We start from the raw sequence: 24569 nt of genomic DNA on the forward strand, positions 1-24569 counted from the left end.
ATACTTTCTTGTAAGCAGAATTTAGCAGCAGGAAACGCAACCATCCTGTCTACCCTGCCTGCCTACTCTAGCTTTTCTCTCTTTCCTCCAGCTTGACCGTGTTTTGCTTATATCTCACCTCACTGTACAAAGGGAAATAGTAATTGGAGCAGCTTTAGCAAGGAATATTGGTGATATGAAGGTTATTCGAATAGTAATCAACTTTTACTTGAGCTATTTTTGTGAAAAGTGGACAAGGAAGATGAGGTACTTGCCATCTCATGTCCACATTCAGATTTTTGGGTCCGTGAGGACCAGAAGCTACCTGGTTGTTCATGTACCCTAATTTTACCAAGCACATTAACATTGCCTTTCAACTGACGCACAGCAATAACAGCCGAAATTTTCACCGTGCTATTAGAAGTGAATCGAACTTGAGTTTGCTTCACTGTCCTTTCCTTCCCTCAAAACATTAATATCATAGCAAATTGTGAGAACACTACAGAAACCGCAGAACAGCAAGAAAAGGAACGTTTTCTTGCTGGCAGCAGTAACGTTCCCCTGCGACAGGCTTCCTGGTGTCCACCATGCGTGGGGGGCAGGAGGGAAGGTGTCGCCGCAGGAAAGCGTTAGTTACCTCCGAGAGCAACCCCAGGATGCCTCCTACCAGAAGACGGTGTGCAGGCAAATCCAGGGCTGTGGACACAGCTATCAAGCACAACCAAGGGAATCCAACGTGTAAACGTGCCTGGATGAAAGAGACAGGCTGAAGTAATTTCCCTAACTCCTTCCTTTGCCCCCCTACACATGCCTAATTGTTTTTACCTATAAGATATTAAAAAATTTAGAACACACAACACTTAAACACCCACACATATTTATGGGAGTTTTCCCCGCAGAGTTTTGCAATTAATACAACCCGTGTTCTTTCATTCTCCCCAGTCACCCAAAGTATTAAGGCTTGTAGGGACTAGAAGATAAAGTCCAAGCATTTATTTTTGTAATAATCATTAAATATTTTTATCACAAAAAATGTTTCCACAGTTCATTAAATTCTTCTTTTACTGACAGAGTATTTTCTTCAAAGTTTTTGATAGAACAGAAAGAAAATTTCTTCTTGCTTTGGTGTTCAAATAAGCTATACTCCCAAAATGAATGTAAAGAGACACTGCCCTTCAAACATGCTCAAAAAAATCTCTTCAAAGTCAGTAACATAACAAGGTTAAAGTAATGCAGAGAGCGCCGAGGTGTACAGCTCAAGTTCTCTGAAATCATTACAAAAATGCAAGACATTTTTAAAAGTTAAAGAAGAGCATTCTAACACTGAAAAATAAATAATACACTTTAAAATTCTCACTTAATTTCATATTATATATAGCTGGGTTGTTTTAAAGGAACATAACCCTCCCATAATGATTTTTTTTTTCATGCAATGTTGTTTATTTCAAGAAGTCATGCAATATAAACAAGATTTTACTTCAGCTGGCTTTTGTAACATAGCTTTGTACAGAAGTTTGATTTGTAAGTTAAGAGAAAGGAAGGGGGGGGAGGAGAAAATCATCTTGACACAAAATGCATATTATGTGGGTAACATCACCCAACCCAATTAAACTGTTCCTGCTTAACACAGGAAAATTAGGCAAACAAACTGACTTCTAGCCAGCTTTAAAAGAAGAAACATCACAGAGCTATAACCAACAAAACATGAACAAATTCAATAATGCAGAACTGAAAAACACAATACCATTATTTGCTGGTGGTAAGATGAATAATGTACAGTGGTTTCGATTTTTTTTAAACAGTGCATTGAAATCTGAAGCATGAGAGGTGCTACACATGCGTAGCACCAAGTTCAGTTCTAGCTGAGCATTAGGATAAAGAACTGAAGGCAAATCAGGGATATTTCCATTCCCACATTTCATTATCAAGTTATGCTAAATATTTCTCGCACAGCCGCACCAACAAGTCTCCTGATAAAGCCAAACTTCCTGCAAAACTTCATCTTTTTCTTCCAGCAAAACAGCAGGACTGTCAGATGAACTTACTCATTTCAAGTATATTCATCTGTTTAAATACACACACACACACACACACACACACACTTCAGGAGTGTTGCACATCAAGTTTGAAACAGGAGCACAAGAAAACCAGGAACATAAAATCTATAACTGCCTCTGAGGACTTCAGACTGAATTCAAGCATACAGGAGAACTGCTTATGAAACTGTGCAGGCTAGATTAGAAGACATTCTTTACTTTGCACCATGCTTTTAAAAATATGAAAGATACTGCATATGAAATTCAATATAGGTACTTGCACATGATACAGACAGGTTAAAAAAAAAAAAAAAACCAAGAAAACTTTTGGTCACCAAAAGTTTATTTACCTGACAATCATGGTAGGAAGCAAATGATATCCCAAAATGAAGAATACCAAATGCTATATATTTTGTTAATCATATGCTTTTAAAAACAGAGCCTTTAATAACTAAAATTTGAAAAATATTAATCATATTATGCCTTCTAACATGGCTGGGGTGGAAAGCACCAGTAAAAAAAAGTTTCCTTTGGATGCAGAGAAAGGAAAGCATCCTTATTTAAAAACAACTGTATAGCAGTTCTATAAAGTGCCTGTTTGGGGAAAACATCAACAGATGTTTTCCTTGTGCAAAATAGACATTTTTCAGCTCAAATCTTTGGAACATATATGCTACCCAGAGTTTGTGTTCATGCATTACCTGTAATATCAGTAGTTCAATAAAACTGCTAATCTGCACTGCCAAAAATTGTTTTGATTGATGCAAACTGTCCACCACCCCCAGTTCAGCTTTGAGGGCTTGAGCTAAAAAAATGTCATCAGAAAACTCTGGTTTTCATTTCCTCATTTCTTACTTTGTCTTTCAACTCACTTGCCCATTGTGCGTGTTTACTTTTGACTGTAAAAGTCCGTTACTGAAGGCTGTATGAAATACATTCTCTCCTAGGGAACAGCAAAACCACATTGCATACCACAGTAAGACACTTAAAATTTTAAAAAGCAGCATTTAGGATCAATCTAAAGCCTGACAGAGATCTGTCTCCACTTTGAAATGCAAAATGCAAGACCTCTTGAAATGGCTTTATATCAGAGAGTGTTTGAAATGTTTTGAAACTTAAAAAGAAAGGTGCCTAAAAGTTAACAAAAAGGAAGCTGAAGCAGCCCCAATTACTGCCACTTTCAGTTTGAGGCTCAGGTCCACCTACAGCCAAGCACAGACATTACAAGAACAGAAACTGCACAGACGGGAGAAAAAACCTCCCGTCAGCCTGAGCCTGTGCTGTAATCACTGCAGTGCAGCAGAGCCACACCACCACTACACAGTGGTTAGTTCAATTACAGGTAAGGCTCTAGCTATGGCAGCAAGGGAAGTTACAATGTGTACACCATCCCTCTCAGTCTCACCCTAAACTGGCTACTAACTGCATATCACTGAATTACTAATGCTGGATTTAAGCTTTTCAGTGCCAAGATCCATTACAGGCTCCAGCTGGAGTTCTGATCAGGGCCAGAACAGAGAGTATAGGTATTTCTTTGTAAACCACAAGGCTGCAGATTGAAATTTCCAATGAACAAACAAACAAAACCAACTTACCCTGGAACACCACCAGTCCTTCCCCTCCGATTTGCCCTCCCTCCCTCCCAGCCCACTACTATTTTGGCAGTCCATCATCTCTTCTGTGTGTAAGAGGAGTTTTCACATCTCTGAGCAGAAGTGGAGAAATTGGGTACAATGCTTACGAGAACAAGTATGAATTACAGCTAAATCAAGGTAACAGATTTTAAGTGACTTAAATAAAATACATGTACATTCAAAAATTTTAAAAAGAAGATATATTTGCCCATGTTAGAGAGAACAAGCCAAGTGCTTATTTGATCTGAACTGTCTCTTGTAGGAAAGGTATTCTGAATGTACCAGTGCACAGCTGGTCTGACCAGCCAGGAAGTTCATGCTGCAAAGGAGTCCTTCGTGGATAAAACGTGTAATCAGGCTCATAGTTCAAGAGACAACTCAATGATGCCATGTAGATATCTGCAAATCTAGAGAGACGTCTTAGGAAATAAGTTGGATTCTCATCAGTTCTGAATAAGCTTCCAAACTGTGCATTGAAGAAATTCCTGTTCATCTCCCTGTCCCAAAAAAAAAAAAAAGGGAAAAAAAAAAAAAGAGAATGAAGTGAACATACCTGCACCCATCTCTTTACCAGCTAGCATCCAGAACTTGAAGCAAGCAGTTCCTATAATCTGTTCGATGCATTATTCTCTTGCCATTTCACTTCAAGCCACTTAAATGCACCACATAAGAAATTTTTGCACCTCTTGTGCATACGTAGCCCAGATCTAGCAATCACAGTAGTGAACAGAAGAGCTTCACACTTCTCCCACTAAAACCAGTGATAAGTTACTTCTGACTTCAGAAACATGACATCTCAAGCTTTCCTTTCTAGAGATTGTAAAAGATGACTTTTGCCTTCACGTAAATCCTAATGACATCCACTTGTCCCAAAGATAAAAGACGTTTTTAAAAAAAAAAAAAAAAGCAAAGATTTGGCTTAACGTACACAAAAAGCTTAAACACATCTTGGAATTGACTTCTGTTATTAGTCACTGCCAAGTATCATTCCCATTTCATTTACTTCCACATTTCTGGGGAAGGCTGCTGGTGGTACAGCTGCTGGCCCTGCCAACTGTGCACTTCACACACCCTGCATTTAGGGATTGCTCCTTCATGATAGTAGATTTTTAGGAGTTTTAGCCCTATTACCTATCTCTGTGATGAGTCCACTGCTAAATCCAGTCTAGTGCAGAGCCCAGTTTCTGCATATTCGAAGATGTATTGTATGTAATCTGAAGAAATAATCTGAAAAAACCTGAAGAAGTGACCTAAGTCTTGATACGGAAACACATTTTTAAATCATGCAGAAGTTAAGCTGTGTAATCAATAGCAATGGTGACAGCTGAACATCGAGGGACAAGAGAATTAAGATGAGAAGGAAAAGTATTTGACCTGATGTTACCCTTTCATGCAGAAAACTAACATCTGTTCCAAAGAAGGGGAACAGGGAAAAGGGGTTCATATGCACAAAGTGTCAGAGGGGAGAAGAGCTGCACAGGTAGAATACTGCTTTACACAGATAATTTTAGAAGGTCTGTAACTACCAGGGAATATACATCAGGGATGGACAGAAATCCTGAAGAAACTTGCGGAAGATATTACATAGAACACTTGGCTACCATGAAGCATATTGCAAATTCTTCATCTCCCATGTCTTACCTCATTTCCTTTCTTTCCTTCTTCCATTCTTCTAAAATCATTTGTGAATCAGGATCACGGTGTACCTGGAATGTAAAGTATGGATGACAGGTAACTAAGGATGCCCTCGTAAATGAGCCTTGCCATTAATAAACCCTTATTAGCTAACAGGACAACGCTTCAGAGATCAGCATACAGAAGTTACCCACACACACTTTAAACAACAGGAAGCAGGAATCAATCCAGGCTGATAGGTAGAGGAAGGGAACAAGATTTTGTTAAAACTCTTATTACCTAGCCACACAAATAATTGCATTTATTTATCTACAGTCAAATTGGTGAACTTTAATGAGACAAAAAGCACTTGCAACGTCAGTGTCCAGCATTTAGAAACTTGGCTGGATCCCTTCTGCTCTACAGAGCCGATTACACACACAGAGAACAAACCTGCATGTGTTCCAGTAATCCTGTCAAGGTTTGCAGCCAGGTCATGGTTTGAATGTACTTCTCTGTGTTCATGATTTTAATCTCTGATCGTAACTCTGGAATAATTGCACCAGTGCGCCAGCCATGCTTCAGGGTCAAATCCTATTTACCAAGAAGAATTACAAAATACAAGTATTAGTCTTAAAAATAACTACTTAAAAGAACTGAAGAATCTGACCATTGTTTATACCAAAAGGGCACTAATGTAATTGCTTCTTATGTATAAGCAGAAATATTACACAGTGGGACTTAACTATGCCAATAGGTAATAGATTGTAATTTCGGAGTAAGCTTCAAATCCCACATTTTTAAAGAGATAAAGAACACCTAAGCACTTGCAAATAAGCACTAACTCATTAGGTTTAAAACAAACAGTAGGAAACTCCTCTTGTAGATGAGACCTCTGCTGCCATCAGAAGTATCTGGAGGAAACGGTGTGTTAGGTTCGTGGTATTTACCCATACACTCAGCTGACAGAAGGGTCCTATCGGGACCCCCAGCTATTCAAGCTCCTCCTGACAAGTACAGGATGAGGCAGCTGCCACCTGTGCTCTTTCCTCCATTGCGCCAGAGAAGAAGAGAGCCGCATCCTCCTTCCTTTGGCCCTCAGCCTTCTGAAGCACTCAAACTTACTTTTCTTTTTAAAAAGCAGATTGGGGCAAAAATGTTAAGTCTGCTGCTGCTGCTGAAACACCTTAGCACAGCTTGGCAGTGGAAAGTCATATCCAGGCATTCATACGCAATCAATTACAAAAGAGTTAAGCTGTGGTCACTTACTCTAAAGTAACAAGTAACAGTACATTTGTTCGTAAGGTGGTAAGAAAACACCTGGATAGTGGGGCTACAAACCATAGCAAGATCTCAGGAAGAAAGAAAGTTTACTATTAATGACAGGAAGATTGCCTCCTGCATTCAAAACAGAAGTTCATTCGGCTCTTATTACACTTGGTAGTAAATGTCATCCAGATCAGCCACATCCTGTACGTTTGGATATCTGTGCTTACTCTCTGTTTCATCTGACACAATCAGTATCTGGATCAGGAACACAAACTCACACATTCCTGAGCGCAGTTTGTAAACAAGTTAAATGCTACGAGTCAGGTGGAAAATATGGTCAGCCTTTTACAGCACCAATTTTCTTCACTGCAAGACAAGCAATACTGCTTAATTACCAACTCAAACTTTGTTGTATTTAGAAATCTCAAAAGTGTGTTATAATTGAATCACTGGGGAGGAAGAGAGAAAAACTAACAAAAAGCCTCATCCTTTATCCTATTTTGTGAAAGTAAACTACTTACTGCCAAATCACTGTAAATGTGATCACCAAAGTAGAGAACCTTAGAGCCCCTCCAGCCAGTAAGCTTCAGAAATTCGTACAAGTTACCCTGCGGAAACAATGACACATACACTGTAGCAGCATGCAACTTGCACCTTCACAGGCATTAAAAAGGAACTTAGTACATCCCCAAAAAAATTTTCATATCAAGAATCTTGTCCTCAGTTTATATACTATGAATCCCAAATTTTACAGGCAATTTCAATAATACTAGCACTTCAAGAGGCAAGTAAACTGCAGACATACAATACCAACAATGAATTTGTACCACTTCAATCATTAAAATAACTCTCTTAAAAAACATATCTACTTTTTAGAAGCCTTTATAATGTCTAAAGAAGCTTGGGATTCTAGGAAATAGGATTAAATTTGATCTGAAAGGGTTTATTGAAAGCATACCTGTTTGTAAATCTGACCTTTCTGCAGCTTGTGAATTTTGTCCCAAAGCAACACTCCTCTTTCATTCACCTTCCGAAACGGTCTAGAATAGAATTATATGCAGTTGTTACATTGCTGTAGAAATTCTGTCACTTTTCAGGAGGTGATTAAAATTTTAATATTAAAAATATTCATCTTTCAAAAGGAAAACATGCTCTCTAGCATCTGAACATTATGTAATAGACAGAAAAAGCAAAGCTCCAAAACTTCAGCTTTAGCCAGTGAAATGCAATGTATCTATCCAGTATACCTACGACGTTTATAACAGAGTTTGAGAACAACTGTTGAGAACTCAGGCAGGGATCCCAGACAGAGAGGAAGAAACAGTGTGAATTATCTGCCATTAAGAAGGAGAGAAGAGAACACAAAAGGAATGAAGATGTGTAAAAATCTTGCCCAATGCCTCATTTTGTACAACTGAACAACTGGAGAAGGGGGCAGAGGACTGGGGGCAAGATGTACAGCAAAGTTCTTTTTAAAATTAAATGAAAAAAAGAGAAAAAAAAATCCCACCTCCCTCTATCTCACTTTCAAATCATAAGTACACATAAAGGAATAGGTCTTTTTCAAGTGTAAGAGGAGTTTACTTAATTGAACAACTAGTCCAAATACTCCAGTCTGTCAGCCAGTCTGCCCTTTAAATATCACGTATGACTAAACAAAACCAGAAGCAAGGAAAGACATTTCCAGATAAGGGGCTCATTCTGAAAGGCACCAAAATTTCTCAGGTTTATTAGGAAAGGAACACACTTCACCAGCATACAAGCTAAGACATTAAAAACAGCTTCTGTGGCCCTAACTCAGTCCAGGAGACCTGTAATAGCTACTGGAACTTTCTCAGGTAAAAAATGGAAAATATTTGGACTTCAGAATTGTATGTTGCTGCATTCCGTAATGACTTTAAACAGGATTTCATCAAATATGATTTCATTTTACATTGCATCCAAATTAAAATATTTCATAACACGCTCTATAGCCTTATATGGAATAAGCTGCTTGAATCATTCTTTATTGACTAAATACCCACCTTCGCTTATCATTGAAAAAGTTTGGCTTATCAGCCTGTACAATGACCACATCAAAGAGATCCCTCCAGTCCTTGCCAACTATGAACTTCATGCCTTTGTCCCTAAAAAGGGCAGAGGGATATTAACAGTGAAGCTTAACAGAAGTGCGGTTATCTGTGCAATATAATGAATTACATTCAAGAACTTCATCCTCCCCATCCTTTAAAAATGTATAGTTGAACAGCAAACAACTGTTCCCTTACACGAAGCTGCTGGGACTGTTTGTGATGAGAAACATCTTCTTGCCATGATCAGCCAGCTTTGCTAACACTGCACGAGTTTGTTCGGCATAGCAGATGTATTTCTCTGTGAGGATTGGAGAAAATACGATATTAATTGAGAAAGTTTTTCACAAGAATTTTCCCTGCATTCAACCAAGGGTTCAGAACATGACGTTATACTTAACAAAGGCACCTTAGACAAGTGGAAATAACTCTTTCAAGCTTTAAAATTTAGGATTTGTAATCCTAAATACGGAAGCCAGAAAAATCATTATACAATCAGTGAAAAAAGCTTTGATAGATGATCTCATTAGTACTTACCAATATCTGCTTCAATTGCTCTGTACATTATTCCTTTGATGTGGACATCCCTGATTGAATCCTGTCAGGAAAGCAACAGAGCACTAAAGAACTGAAAAATATTTTCAAGTGTAAAAACCGTGTTCACTGCATAGCACTAGTAATTTGTTTTTAAAACAACTCCTTTCTCTGAATTATGCTTTTGACTTTACAGAAGTGCCATGTGATGTTCATTATATCTATGTCACCACTAGACAGAGCGTAAGCCTGTCCTCCAAGAAACTAACTTCATACTTTTGGGAAGTACAAAACTGTATAGCACAGGGGCTGTTTTACATAACAACTGTGAAAGGCCGCTCAGAAGGGTGAAGAGGGGCAAAAGCCCTGTGCAGAAGCAGAGTCATCACAGATTTCCAATGACCTTTGGAGCAGAACACATTCCTTTCCTCTTGCGGGGGGGGGGCGGGGGGAGGAAGCTTTAAGTCAGACATTTTAGATTATGATCACTCACAAATGCCTGGTTATTTAAAAAATAAATTTATGAACAGATGAAAGAATGCTTAAGCAAAGTACCCATAAGGCGCTCTGAAGGCATTTGGCAGCTCTCCTGAGCCAGCTTTGCATCAGACAGCTTTGTTTAGGATAGTGGTACTGCCATTTTGGTACTTACATGGAGTATGTCCTAAAAATCCTCAAAAAATGCCACTATAGGGCTTCCAAAATGTTCGTAATGCTGAGCAGTACAGAAGCTTCTACAAACACTTCAGCAGAAAGCACAAGAACTAGACTTCTGACTCTATGTAACCATAGGCAGAAGGGAAAATTACTCTGGAGATCAAAAGTTTCTTAAAACTCATCTGATCTACTTGGAAAAGTGAGAAATTCAACATTCAGGTGCATCATATATGCTGAACAACTACACAAGTTTAATACATGTGAACGAAGGGCCAAGGAAAAGGTTTTGGATTGAAAGCTTGTGCAGACAAATACCATCAACTGGAGCATGACCTCTTCTGTTCTTAAATAACCATGACATAAAATCATCTCCTCTGCAGGATACATCCTGAGGAATCAAGAGGGTCAAATTACTCTAGTCATTATAACTAGATTTTTTGGGAGGAGGGAGAGAGGAAAACAGGCAAAATAGATATGCCAAAAGCAAGAGACAGCAAATGATCGTATACTAGCAAAGATACAGAGGCAATACAACTGAAAGTTCCAAACTGGAATTCCCTACAGCCTCTTACAATTCCTGCTAGTGAGAAAAGTATGTGTTTAATAACAATCAAAAGAAGCTTTATCGACATACAAGAGCTTCTTCACTTTTCCCCATATCCACCCCTTCAAACCTATAAGAAGAGCAACAGCCCTAGAACGTCAGATTTAAAACAAATTTCAAATTATTCCAGGTTTATTTTCCAAGGACTATCTTCATTTTACTTATGTTTTTATGGTTGTATAGCAATAATCACTCTATACAAAACCTACAGTTGAGGTATTTCACTGGAGCTGATGCAACAGGTTGAAGCTTCCTGAAGTGCTCACAGAGAAGATGCACAAATGTAGAGGTTTACCTAAATCTTCAAAGCTAGTACCTTGACGTCTTTGTACAGATGAACGGGCTCATAGTCTATGTTGTTTTTCAGAAAATATTCATTCACACAAGAAAGGAGTGTCATTTCTGGCAAGGAAAATATATCCATGAATTGCTTCATTGTATTTCCTTGTGAGCTCTACAGAGGCGAGAAGAAAAAAGAAGAAAAAAAGGTCAGGCATTTCTCAGATTAGAACGCTTTCATTCATTCAGTGTAAACACTTCAGCTTAGTTGCAGATATTCAGCTTTTGCCATCACTGTTCACATTGCTTTAGATTCTTTTTGAACAAACAGACTTTCAATAAAGTAACTCCAACAAAAGTGTTGGCTTAATTTTAAGAATTAATCATGACTCATTACTCTTAAAAGCAGTATTTTAATTCATAAATACATAAACGACAGCACTCAGATAAAAGTCAAGAGAAGGACTTAGAGGCCTTCACTGTAAGTCTGCACTTCTATAAGTAAGAGGCACTGGGTATTGAGATGGGGGGGGGTGCTATTTGTTTGGGGGGTGTCTCTTTTTTTTAATATGTGGAATACTGATTAGGACTGCAAAACAATTTACCTCCTTGAAAAGAGATAATAAAAAGTTGTAAGAATCTACAATAACTAATGCAGTAACAGAGGAAGAGATTTCTAGTCTGCAAAAGATGTAACTATAGTTAAGTTTCACAAAAGTAAAGAAACTCATTATACAAGAGCAAATACAAGCCAAATACTGCTCAAGAAGAGAGGTAAAGGAACTAGCTCAAGACAGCACACTGGTCAAGATCACGGAAACACAGAATGGTTGAGGTTGCAAGGGACCTCTGGAGGTCACCTTGTCCAACTCCCTTGCTCAAGCATGGCCACCTACAGCCAGTTGCCCAAGACCTTGCCCAGATGGCTTCTGAATCTTCAAGGATGGAGACTCCACAACCTGCCTGAGCAACCAACCCATGCCCGTGCTCGGTCACCCTTACAGGAAAGGAAGTGTTTCCTGATGTTCAGAGGAAACCTCCTGTGTTTCAGTCTGTGCCCACAGCCTCCTGTCCTGTCACTGTCCTCTCCAAGATCAAAGAAAGCATAGACCTGCAGAGACTAAGGCATCCCACAGGGAATGCCAGGGTGATATTCAGAACTGCTGCAGAGACCAGATTTGGGAATTCTAAATTCAGCTCCATAAAATAAGAGCAAGTGCGATAACAACAAAATACTCCACAGCGCAAAGACAGACCTTTCATGTCAACATGGAATTAACATCCATAAGTAAAAGGAGTAAAGTAAACTTGGGTTTTACTAGAAAGACAGGACCGTTCTTCATTTGGGAAAGCGGAAGGAACCTACCAGCAAGAAGATCAACTTTCCCCACAAAGTCAAATCCTAAACTTAAAAGCTTTATATTTTATCATTCATCTTTTGTCAAATCCTCTGCCAGCTTCTATGCAAGAGATGCCTCCATACATTTACTTGCTGCTACATCAGCTAAGCCATTAGACCACCAGGAAGAAGTACATAGCCGAGGTAAGGCACCAGATATGGTTCATTTCCCAGCCTTTATCAGATTTGCTGTGCAACGCTGAGCAAGTCACTTGATTTTTCTATGTTCCACTTCTCTCTCTGTATGACTGGGCAAGGGAACAGTGATAGAAGAAAACTACAGTGAGTGGGAGAAAGAAATTTGTCACTTTAGAGGGCAAACTTCACATCTAGCACTGTAAGTCACTCATGTATTGAGACAATATAACTGCTAGTAAGAACAAGAACAAAAAGCAACCACCACTAGCCCCACCCAAAAAAAATAATTTTTGAAGAGCTCTTTGTGGTTTTACCTTTCCATAAAAGTCACTCATTTGTTCTAAAGGGACATGGGAACCATCATACATTGCAATGACTTCTTCGTCTGGGACAACACTGAGGCCTCTGGAAAACAACATTACATTTAGTTCAAATGTCAGATTAAAATTTTCAAGTCATTACCAAATGAAAGTCTGACAGATTAACACTTAGATCTGGAGCTTATTAAAATACTAATAATGTCATAGGAACACTTTAGTCTGTAAGTTAAAACAGCATCTTTCCTTACAGAATGAGTAACATTTTAACAGGCTGACGCACACGGAACACATTCCAATTTTAAGTCCTTTTTACTTTCTTACGGGAAAAGAGCTAATTAGTCTCTATTGAAACTATGCCTCAAGGGTTTGTAAGAAGTAGTTAGAGCTTCCAGTTTCTTAACACAAAGTAATTCCTCACTCTGCCTTTGTTTCATACAGCACTGATGATGTGATAGTGTTTAAACCAGATTATTCTGCAGCATGACCTTGAAGATTCAAGGGAAAGAAAAACGTACACAACATTTAACTACATAAAAAGTTCTTTTAAACTGTATCAACAGTTCAGTTTCCCAAAACTTAAGATTATTTGAAGGATTGTTGACAAGAAATTAAAATATAAAAATATAACAACAAATGAGGAAGAAGGAGACATCATCTCTCCCCAGAGTTTCTTTATCAACTATGAAGACATTAAAGGCTTTGTTTTGGTTTGGTTTTGAACATTCACAGTATCAAGCATCTTCCACTAAAGCATCTAAAACACTGCAGGTATGCAAATGTCCTCACCAGAGGACACAGAAGTGTTGAGGTTTTGCTTCATCCGGTCCCTTTTTTTCAAGCCTACTTACGGTGTTTTGCAGCCTTGTGAGACAGATAGTTATTTCAGTGCCTCCCTTTCTTGGTCTTACCCCGAAGTGTTGTGAGGCATTAAAAAAATTAATTAATTAATAAGCCTAGTATTTTCAGTGTTTAGTGTCCACACCAGCTTTGCAGTGAAGAGCATGGTACATCAGCTTCCTCAGGGCTGCTATGGTTGCAGAGTCCCATGTTAACTAGTTTCTTTGCTGCACTTCTCAATGCTACATCGACTCGCACATTGCTCTGTGCTACTGCTGGTAGGACTCCAGTGGTCAAGTTTGTATTGTAAACCAACAGGGCAGATAATAATCTGGTTTTGTAACTATGAGAGTTCAGTGTCACCCACTCCACAGCGAGAAACACAAAGAAATGCAACCAAAATGTTTAACACATACTGAGTAATACAATCAGAATTACGAAGGACTGACTCATCTTCTAGTCTGCAGACAGCTATGCCAAGTGGTATCTGAATATTGCTAAAGAAAATGCTTGTAGATCAGGAGCTATTTAAGCACAAATCAAGAGACGACAACAGACATATATGAAATCCAGAGAGGAGAGACGACTGTGTAGGGAAAGCTGTAGATTAGTTTTACCAGAAGACCCATAGTCTTGCCACAGTTCACAGTCCAGCTGTATAACTACAAAGTTTATTTTATTCCACTCACAGCATGGACAGACAGCACTAAAAGCATCACAGTTCACCTACAGCAGTGCTCCCATTGCTGCTCTTGGAGATGTGCGTTGTTAGAGGGATACCAGAATTGCTTACACCTCTCAGCACCAATGAGGCTGTACACTTGGGAAAGTCCTGCTACTTTCAGCAGTAAAATTGTCCTACAGACATACAGAGCACATGGAAGGTTAAAGCCAAGAACTACAGATATGCAGCAACTGACAGCAAAGCTCAATGTTGGTACAGAAGAGAAAGGTAATCTTATTTTAAACAAAATTAAGAGAAAGTATTGAGCGAAACAGTAGCTTTCACTCGCTCCCTCACATACACTCACAAGTACCACGACATGTGGCCTAGCAGTCTGTCCAGAATTACTTTGAGTGACGTAGAGAACAAGGAACGCCAGCTCTTCAACAAATCTCAACACCTCTCTTGAGTTTTCTTGACCAGTCATCACATGCTGGCTTCAGATGTGCCTTTTGTACTAGAGGTTGACAGCAACTGTGATCTTCTGCCTCGTCATTCATTCTGTCCCACTCTAAGTCATAAGGCAACACTACTGATGGTCACACCACTCATTTCTCTTCTCCTCTAGGTTGCTATACACTTCCAGTCATACCGCTGTTCTTCCTGACACCTTCTCTCAAAGCCTTCAGTGTCTTTTTTGCTCCCCCCACCCCCATACAGGTGTTTGGAGAAACAGCATGCAGCTTTCTTGACGACCAGCTGATCCAGGTACCACCAACACATGCCATCCTTTTGTCACTTGTATCAACTTTTCTTCTCGTGCTCTCACACATATATGTTTGCATTCATACCTCATTCATACCAATCTTAATATTTCTACTACATACCTCTACAGATAAATGTATCTTTGATTACTTCACCTAGCCTTTAATCTAGCAAACCAGCATTTTTCAGTGAAAAAATGTAAAATGTGACAGCCTTTTTAAATGAATCTTACAACTAGCAACCTTCACTCCGAGTTCTCCGGTTACCTCCTAGCCCTACACAAAGGACTCCTTTGAAAACCACAGGAACAGGTTTTGTCAGTTGAAATATGCAATAATTATTCTATATCAGCATGTATAAAACACACAAATAAATGGTATGACGTTTCACTTGGACTCTGATGATACATACAGAACACACATTGTTTTGGCCACTTTAGACAGCCACTACGTTGACAGTATGAGCCTAATGCTGGACCCGTGCCATCTTGTTTCCTCTTTCACTTTCCTTCCCTTCCTCTCCCCTCTCCCAAAGCGCATCTCAGACTAAGTCATAAAAAGATCAATGACTAAGGCTGAATCACCCACCTATCTTCCCATCTGGCAAACAAAAATAAGTAGTGAGTGCCTTATCATCATTTCATGCTACCATACACAGTTCCATGCTAACCCCCATAGTAAATCACCTCAAGGTTGCATTACCTTTTGGCCCCAAAAGAAAACTTCTTGTCCAATGACATTAAGAAAGGTGCTCAGGCTTGTTGTTTAATTTAAAATATGGTACCAAGTGTGGTGTTCATGTCAGTCAAATGCATACTGCTTCATTACAGCAAACTGAGCCATACTAAAAACTCTGCTGTCAAAGATCACACACGGTAAGTCTATACCATGTAACACGGCACAGCACAGAGATCACCAATTTTACATCAGTTCAGTCAACTGAAAAAGTGTCAGGCTGTGCGGACACAAAGCAGTTGTGCTCCAACCACATCGTACTTGCAGAATGGTATGTCCAAACTTAAAAGGTCTGTGCAAATACAGTAAGACCTCTCAAGTGTCTCTGCAACCACACTAAAGCCATGCTAACAGGCACTCTGTGACAATTATTTACACAGAAAGCAACAGCAGAGAAGTCATCAGCGTATTTTTAGATGTCTTTCAGCACAATTTAACAGCCGGAAACAAAGTGAGTCAGCACTATGTGACCAACCAGCTTGCCAGCTTCCCCAGTTCTGAGCCGGGGAATCAGCTGTACTGTATCAGTCAGTAGACATGTGCACATGCCTGTGTGTACACACAGAGGTGCAAAGAAACCCCCTTCCAGTAAGACTGCAATATTCATTCATGTTTGTGTTTTTCAGTGCACTGTTCCTGATATGAACCTAAGATGTACACTAATAAACGCAATTAAGAGATTCAAAAAACAAGAGTATACATTTTTATTATAAACAGGAAATAATTTTACCTACCTGTAAACTGTTCCCAGCTGAATATAATGAAAAGCATCAATCTTCATTAATAATGCCTTGCAGGGGAAAAAAAAATAAAATTCAGTTTTTATCACATCAACTATTTGACATGAAATTATAAAAGTCAAAGCAACTTTACCTATACTCTTTCCATCTCAAGAACGCCTGAACACCCTCACTTCAAATTCCAAAATACTTTATCAATGGCTTTTACCTAGGGCTTGCCAAATCACCAAGGAAAGATTGTCCAGTGACCTGAGCTAGGTCATGAAGAAATATCTTTTCCTACTACCAGATGCCTGCTTAAATTTATTCTGTTGCACTCTAAGTTGTCTTTCTCCCTCCCCCCACCCACCAGGAGAACAAAACACCCAAAACACTTTATACTTAAGAGCTATTTAAAAACAAAAAAAACCAAAAAAAGTCAAACTTGCCACGAAAGAGAAAAATATGAAGCAAAATCCTTACACATCAACCCAGAAAAGCTGGAAGACTTAAAAGCCCTATTTATTTTCTTTGGCTAGGTTCTCAGCACTACATAACTCATCACAAAGTTATTTATACATACCCGGTGCACATCATAATGAAGTCCTCTGATTGCGAAATTGGGATCATAATCATATTTTCTTATTTCTGCAGGATACTAAGAAAAGATGGCAATGATTTCATTTTAAATCAACTACAAAGACAAATAGAAAATTGCTTCTGCAGAATTTTAAAAGCCTAAGTTTTCTATGCTTCTCACTTTCACTACTCATTAAAAGAGGCTTTTTGATAGGTTGGTGAGATTTGCAGAAACATATGTACAGTACAAGACAAGTCAAACATTTTTCCAAAATCCAAGGTCAATGTTTCAAATCTAAGTCAAGCACGGTACCTAAAGTTGGAAACCCAGCTACTCTGTAGTGATTACTTTTGAACATTAGCCTCTTGTACAAAAAGTTAGTTTAATATATGTACCTTTGAAAACAAACTAAATTTTATTAACTTCCTAAAACTTAATAGCTGAGTTACCTTGCATTGTGAAGTGTCACCAAGAAACAGACTATACATACACACTTTCCAACTCATCCTTCCAGCTAGGAACCCAGGGACATGGCCTGATTTACAGAGATACCTGAACTTCACTCCTCACTTCTACTGAAGGAAAAATCAATACAATATCATCAATATTAACAGGAGCAAAAAAAATCTCTGGCATTTTCAAGACAGAAGCACAGCTATCTGTTTTGACTCCCCAAGCGTGGATCACACTCCTGATCTTAGATTGTCGTGTTTGAAATGTGGACCCCAGAGGTGTTTAAAGATACGGTGCACTGCAAATAAACACCAGTGGGAAGGAAGGAAGAAGAGAATTCACAATGGCTAACGTTACCGGGAGGAGCCAGGGTCCCCTAACAGGGACTTTCCCCAAGGTACAGTGCGTCACAAAGATCGGATTCTGAAAGCAAGTTGCATGTTAAACACCATCAGGGTGAGTCATTTCAGGAGAACACCACAGTGACCCAACGCAGTTTACCCTGGACGGCATTTGTAACACCTTGTTGTTTAGAGATGCACATGAATTCAACGTCTGTGTCATTTGTTCTTTCCTCGGGTTGTTTATAGATAGCATAGGTAGCTCACACCACCTATGTGGTTAGAGAGTTTTCTAACATTTTTCAGTACAAGCCCATTTTCAGTCGATTATAATTTTGTCCTGCTTTAAGCATAGGTTAGCCATGAAAAAAATATATTAGGTGCGTGCCTTCGGCTAAGGGTTTTGTTCGTTTCTTTTTAAAAGGTAAAATGCTTCAGTCATTTCTGACAAGGCCTGAGAAACCTACCATTTCTTTGATTAACCAACTGAAAGGTGATCCTTCATTTCCCTCCCACAGGCTATAGCAGCATTAGAACTTGACAAATGCATCTCAGGCACAGTCTCCACCTTCTCAACACCAGTCTCCATACATTTATGGCTAATTTACAAGCCTTCAGGGAAAAAAGTAGATTATACAGCTTCAACAGACATTCTAGCCACTCTTACAAAAAAATAAATAAATCACAATTTCTCCACACAGTTTTTATCTATGCTGAAGAGGACTTGCTCTGCAACTGCTGTAGATTGTGCTTGTTTTGAGCACAGGCATCTACAGTCAAAGAAAACAGTCCTTTCTGCTAATTTCTGAACTATCATCCCTACCACCACTTCCAGAAAACATGGAGGAGGCTACTGATCTGAACAAAGAGCATCAAAAGCCTACAAACGCATTGGGAAGATGTATCGATTTGGCCAGGGAACATGAAGCAGAAAAGGAGACAAAGGAAAACATCAGGGGATGATGCAGAATGTGATTCATTAAAAACTACAGTGTACTGCACATGCCTCAAAGCAGCCACATCAAGCATGAACAAGGAAATTTATTTCTGACTTTTTCAAATTTCTGCATGGTTGACTTTCCTACTTTAATTTATTCTACTAGAAGGCTGTCTTTTTGCATGCATGCCAGTACATATGAGAAAAAGATTGAGCCTATCTTGGCATACAAATCAAAGCTTCCTTACAAGCCAAATAAAATAATGATAAAAATTGCACTGTTTGCTTACCCCACTCATGGTAGGGATAATTATATCTGGACTGAAACAGCAGTCCAGATAAGGTGGCGCAAGGCTGGTACATTAGGAAAGAAATAAACCCAAGAGCAAGAGTTTACATTCAACACCTGCTGCCACCTCCAAGATTAGCATTAAATTGATGTTTATTCTCTTGGACACACTTCAAAATTCCTTGCTTCCTACACTGTATTTTGCAATTTCTGATGAATTACCTTACACTGCCATGACCAAAATTGGCCATCGTTTAGGTTGACTAGGACAGTCATAATGGGCAATACTATCTAGAAGCTTTTATTAATGTTAAAGGCAAGAAAAATGTTAACAGTATAAGCAGCTACAGATGTAGCATTAATGAAAACTGTTCTCCCCCAATAAATTCCAACAGTAGAGGACACATTTCAATAAGTTGTCTCAAAAAGTAATTACAGCTTCATTTACTAGAACTCAAGATATTTTAATTGAGACAAACTGGAAAGTTATTACTGCCTGAATTCATTCAAACAGTAAATACAGCACACTGTTTTAATCATTGTCTAAGAGAGTTGATCTTGGCTCCTATGGTAATGTTGATCTGTGCAAGAACCAAGTAGCTTTAATAAAGTATATATACACATTCTACCGAAATTGCTATCAAGACACGCCAAAATCTTAGGAGGATCAAGTTGTGTATGCTTGTAGCGCCCATGAAGTTTTGTTTGTTCTTCCAGGGATATTTATAGATGTTTATATATAGCTCCTAACCTTTAGATTCAAATATGAAAGTAGAGTAACACCACCCATTCAGATTTAGGTTGTATAAAATAATACACAAGCAGTTTTATTAATAACTTACTCTGTGGACTTTTTGTCTTTTATTTTCCTGCAAGTCCCACAGTTGAATAAACTTCGCCTCTTTCAGTCCACATTTTCTTCCATCTTTTTGCCTGCAATACCTTCAGTTTCCCAAGTCAGCCATCTCCCCCCTGCTTTCTGACACACAGTAACTTCTCCCATCCCCAAACTACACAACAACCAGCTCCAAGCTGCTTGGATGTCAACTGGTCACCGATGCAAACGCACTGCTTGGTGAGGCAACAGGGCAGTGCTCCCTCTTAGGGGACTACCGAGCTGAACACTTACTGGGGTGTCTCCTGTATCCAGCCTCTGATTACAGCGTCATGGCAGCTAACTCAGTTGAAACACCGGGCACATACAGAGCACCTCGCAAGCACACAGCGCAATCAAAGACCTCATAACAAGTCAAGCTGAAAATATTTCACATGGAAATTAATCACTGCACTCACAGCAATGCATAAAACAGAGTAACGGTAACTTTTAAGCTCCTTACTTATTAGGGTGACTCCAGTAATTGACAATCAGGGGGAAAAAAAACAAAACAAACCACCATACCACCACCACATTAAAAAATAAACAAAATAAAACTCTTTTCCTTAACAGTTGTCAGATTGCACTCTGCTCAAAACTGCAGCTGAGAATAAACCAGGACTTCTGTGGTTCTTATGTAGCTGTTGAACAGAATGTGTTGTAAGGAAGCCAAGCTAGGACTGAGGCATGAAAAGATCAGTTACGCCTCTCTCAGTTAGAAATTATTTATTATACTCTTTATTCATAAGTTTACGGTTATTCCATTAATTTTACTTACCCGATGCTCGTTAATAAGAAGATCTCGAGCAGCATTGAAGATCAGCGTGTGCAGATGTTTAGAATAAAAGACCAACGTGTAGTCGTAATCAAAACCATAAATTTCAATGTCTGACAGGCTCATTTCATTGTTTGAAAAAATAGCATCCGGATTCAGCATGTTACTCATAATTGAAGGGACCAACTCTGGGAACAGGGGAGAGGGGAAAAAAAAAAAGTTATACCAGCCTTGTAGCTTTACTTAAATAAATCCATTAGCAATTTCTAAATAGAAATGATGATGGAAACTATCAAACTAATTCACACTAACCAGCTAATTCTTAACTACATGATGCTATTGAAAATACTGTCCCTAACTTGTCTTGGTGACCCATAGTTTTTATTTGAAGCACACTTTTCTCTGTACAGTTCAAGTAGGAGAGAAGATGCATTTCAGCATCTTGCTCAGAGAACCCCAGACTCAATATATATAATTTTTCACTAACTCCGTTAACATATTTATTACTGCTTTTGAAAATGAACTTTGGAGTTGGAGCTAGGCATTATATTACTATATTACTATTATATCATAGGAGCCGTGTCTTCTCCTCCCATTATTTGGCCCAGCTTCCGCCCCAGAAGCAGAACTGACATTGTTTTAATTTGACATTGCTTTCATTTCTTTTGCTTCACCATTTCAAGGTTACCACATTACTCAGTTTCAACTCAAGTAAGTAAACTTTAAGTGATTGCCATACTTTCCAAACAACAGTTACATACACATTGCTATGCTTATTAACCTTCTAGCAAGTCAGGAAACCAAAAATATTCTGCTTATTCTCTATACACATGTACCTAGCATGTGTAAATCACTTCCATTTTTAAGGGTATATTTCTCTTGCTATTTGTTTGAAAAGTATACTGAGAAGTTACAGCCACTTATATAGATCCATAACATACTAACATTAAGTAACTTTAGGACCCACACCGAAGTCAGTATTAAGGATGTTTGTATTTCTTGTTTAGAAACTTGGCAGAGCAACATTAGGAGGCTAAGTGCTACCCTCCTGGAAGCATAAAACATGAGCACATTCTCCTTCCTTTCCTTCCCATACAGTATCTTTATAATCCAGCCTGCCTTACTAGTGGAAAAAAGGGGAGTTTTCATCTTAAATCTGTGCTTGAAAGGGTGAGTTTAAAGAGAATATGCTTTGTTTGATTACTTTCTACAGATAAGTCTAGAAGGAATTGGTCAAGCTTATCTCAACACCTTCAGCTCTGAGGCCAGATACGCTACGTGCTCCACAATGGGAGGAAACCATCTCAACAAGGTAGGCATGGGGACTCCAGATCTGTTAGAAAGATAGTGCTCCATTTTGAAAACTCTGGCCAACTCGTAGAAAGGGAAATAACATTTATTTTGTAAAAGCAATGTGTTAGCCTCCTGCACAGTTGATGGGCAGACGCAACACAAAACTTACACAGATGCCCAATAACAGATGTTAATCTGAAGCCATTCAGCTTTATCAGATGCAGATACCCAAGCCTTTTAATTTTTAAGAGAGAGACAGAACAGCAATTTCATTGAGTTTAATTCCAAGTTTCAAATAAAGTCCAACATCTCTTTCACCAAAAAAGATCCCAGGTGTTCCTCATGCTTAAGCTGACATGAAAAGCTTTATCTTTCATTTCAGGGGATTTAACAAAATAAGCCTCAACCAAAACATTAGCTCCTACTATCTCCAGTCACTGCTTATAGTAATACAGGAGATAAACGTTATGCTCAGTTGAGGTAACAAAATAATCAAATGCAATTTGACACGCTACTATTAAGGCAAATACTCTTATTCTATAAAAAGGGCCATGAATCATTCAATTAACTTGAAGTCATAACCATAGTTGTGAGCGAATTTCCAAAATCACGTTACAACACCCATTTCAGCATTATAATTAAAGTATTTTATCAAATGTCAATTGTGCACCCTGGTGAGTCAATATTTGCTTTAAAAATAAAGATATTTATATATCTATATATAGTTAAAGAGATAAAGATATTTCAGATTAAAAAAAGCTTGACTAGCGCCTGCCTGAAAACAGACAGTATAAACACTTTGTTGCTATTAGACATTCTGGCTGGCAGACAGCATCCCAAGTGCTATAAACCTTGGGTCAAAATCAGGACAGCTTTGTCATCTTAACACTGTAACTAAGCAAAGCGTCACATACTTGAAGTCATTGGGTGACTTAGGCAGTAATAAAATATTCTGAATTATTCTAGAAGCACTTGCCTCATCTTTCACCAACCCACACCCACTTATTTTCTCTTAACACTACCCTACTCTCTAACCTCAGCTCTGAAGTATTATTTGGGTGTGGTTTAGAATAAGAAAAAATTAATTCCAAAAACAGGAAAAGAAAAGAAGATTCAAAATAAAAAGCATTTACTCTCTTCTCCCTATCCCTTATCCCACTCTCCAAAGTCCATAGTATTCTTCTGAGATCTCTAGCATGGCTCCTTATTTCACTTGGGAAATGCTGCCACTATGCAGTAGCATTTGCCACTTATATTTGCAAATGCTACGTTTGCACCCAGCACAGTGAAGCCCCAGTCCACACTCAAGACTCTTAAGTGCAGGACAAGACCATGCTTATTATATTTTTTTTTTAAAGCGCAAAACATGCAAGACTAAAGCATTATCTGTTGCCACTACAGGATAAGCTTTCCCACTTGACGTCGCAGAACACACGCTGCCTCTTTCTCTTTCAGCTCTCTAAAAAGATCACATATTCAAGCACCTTGGTAGTACTCTGGTCATCAGAGCAAGGGCAGAAGCAAGCAAGCCTCAAGCAAATACTTGGCCCTTAAATTTTTGCCTAGCTGGGCTGAAGCACAGGGCTTCCCAGAGTCATGCACCTATCACTAGCATTTTACCCAGGCTTCAATGCTTCACAGTATTTTAACGGAAACATAGGCAAAATGAAAAAAGTCATCTAAAACTTTGCAGCACTTTAACTTTTTGGAAGAGCAGCCTATTACTGAAAGCCCCTCAAACAGACGACCAGCTTTCCGATTTTCTTTTTACATTTGCTGTTCTCCACACGTCTCCAACGCCAGCCGCTTTGCCCGGCCCAAGCGAGGCTGTACGAAAGGCTTCTTCCCCGAGGCACCCCGAAGAGCTGCAGCCCCGGTGGGTGGGTGGGTGGGTGCGTGGGTCGGGCGGGCGGGGGGCTGAAGGGCTCAGAGCGCTGCGCGTCCGCCGGGTGCCCGGCCCTCGGGACCTACCGAGGTGACGGTCTCACCCCGGGGGAGCGCCGAGACCGCCACAAGGGAGAGCGCTTCGACGCCAGCGCCGCGGCGACCGCAGGAGCAGCCGGCGGCTCCGCCGGGCGCTGCGGGACGGACCCGCAGGAGCGGCCCCCCGGCTGCCGGCGCGCAGCGGCTCGCACGCCGCCCCAGCCGCCCCCGAGCCCTTCACGCTGCCGCAGCGGCTCCCGCTCGGTTCGCCGCCCCTCCTCTCCCCGCCGCCAGCACGCACTTATTTGCTCCGAGAGCGGCGGCAGCCCGGCCGGCCGCGGGAGGAGGGCTGGCACGGCGGGGGAGCCGCGCCGCTGCCGCCCGCCGGCCCCGCTCACCCTTGGTGACTCTCTTGGCCTCCCTGTAGCGCGACCACAGGTAGCTCTTCATGTCGGGCGGCGGCTGCCGCCGCTGTTGCGGGGCCACAGTGCAGTAGGGAGCGGCCCCGGCGGCGGGCAGGGCCCGGCACCGCCGCCCGCCCGCCCGCGCCAGCCCCACCGCCAGCAGGGACCGCGCCGCCGCCGCTGCCATGCTCCGCTCCGGCGCCCAGCCGCGCCGCGCCGCCGCCGGCTGAAGTCACTTCCTCGGGCCCCGCCCCGGGGCCGCGCCGAGGCGGGGGGCGGGGCCCGGCCCGGCGGCCGCAGGTAGCGCCGTCCCGCCGCGCCCCCGGCCCCGCCGCCCGCGGGCTGGGCTGGGCCGGGCTGGGCGCCGCGGCCGGCGGGGAGCGCCGGGAGCCCGCCGCTCTGTTGCCTCGCCTCCGCAACGCCGGGGTACGCGGGGCGCGGGGGGCGGG

General features: G+C 40.4%; 1 protein-coding gene across 1 annotated transcript; it reads right to left on the reverse strand.

The window, feature by feature from the left end:
- Positions 1 to 3673: 3673 nt before the first annotated feature.
- NT5DC3 (5'-nucleotidase domain containing 3) lies at positions 3674 to 24307 on the reverse strand (the record flags this gene model as incomplete). The annotated part of the gene is made up of 14 exons (XM_082311059.1): positions 3674 to 4146; positions 5291 to 5355; positions 5717 to 5857; positions 7054 to 7140; positions 7491 to 7572; positions 8557 to 8658; positions 8800 to 8902; positions 9139 to 9199; positions 10713 to 10850; positions 12527 to 12617; positions 16267 to 16322; positions 16835 to 16909; positions 20504 to 20688; positions 24115 to 24307. 14 exons carry the CDS (start codon positions 24305 to 24307, stop codon positions 3885 to 3887), a joined length of 1641 nt encoding a protein of 546 aa, XP_082167185.1. The 3' UTR covers positions 3674 to 3884.
- Between the last annotated feature and the right edge of the window lie 262 nt (positions 24308 to 24569).

The sequence above is a fragment of the Platalea leucorodia genome (assembly GCF_965183815.1).
Source record: "Platalea leucorodia genome assembly, chromosome: 4".
Lineage (NCBI taxonomy): Eukaryota > Metazoa > Chordata > Aves > Pelecaniformes > Threskiornithidae > Platalea > Platalea leucorodia.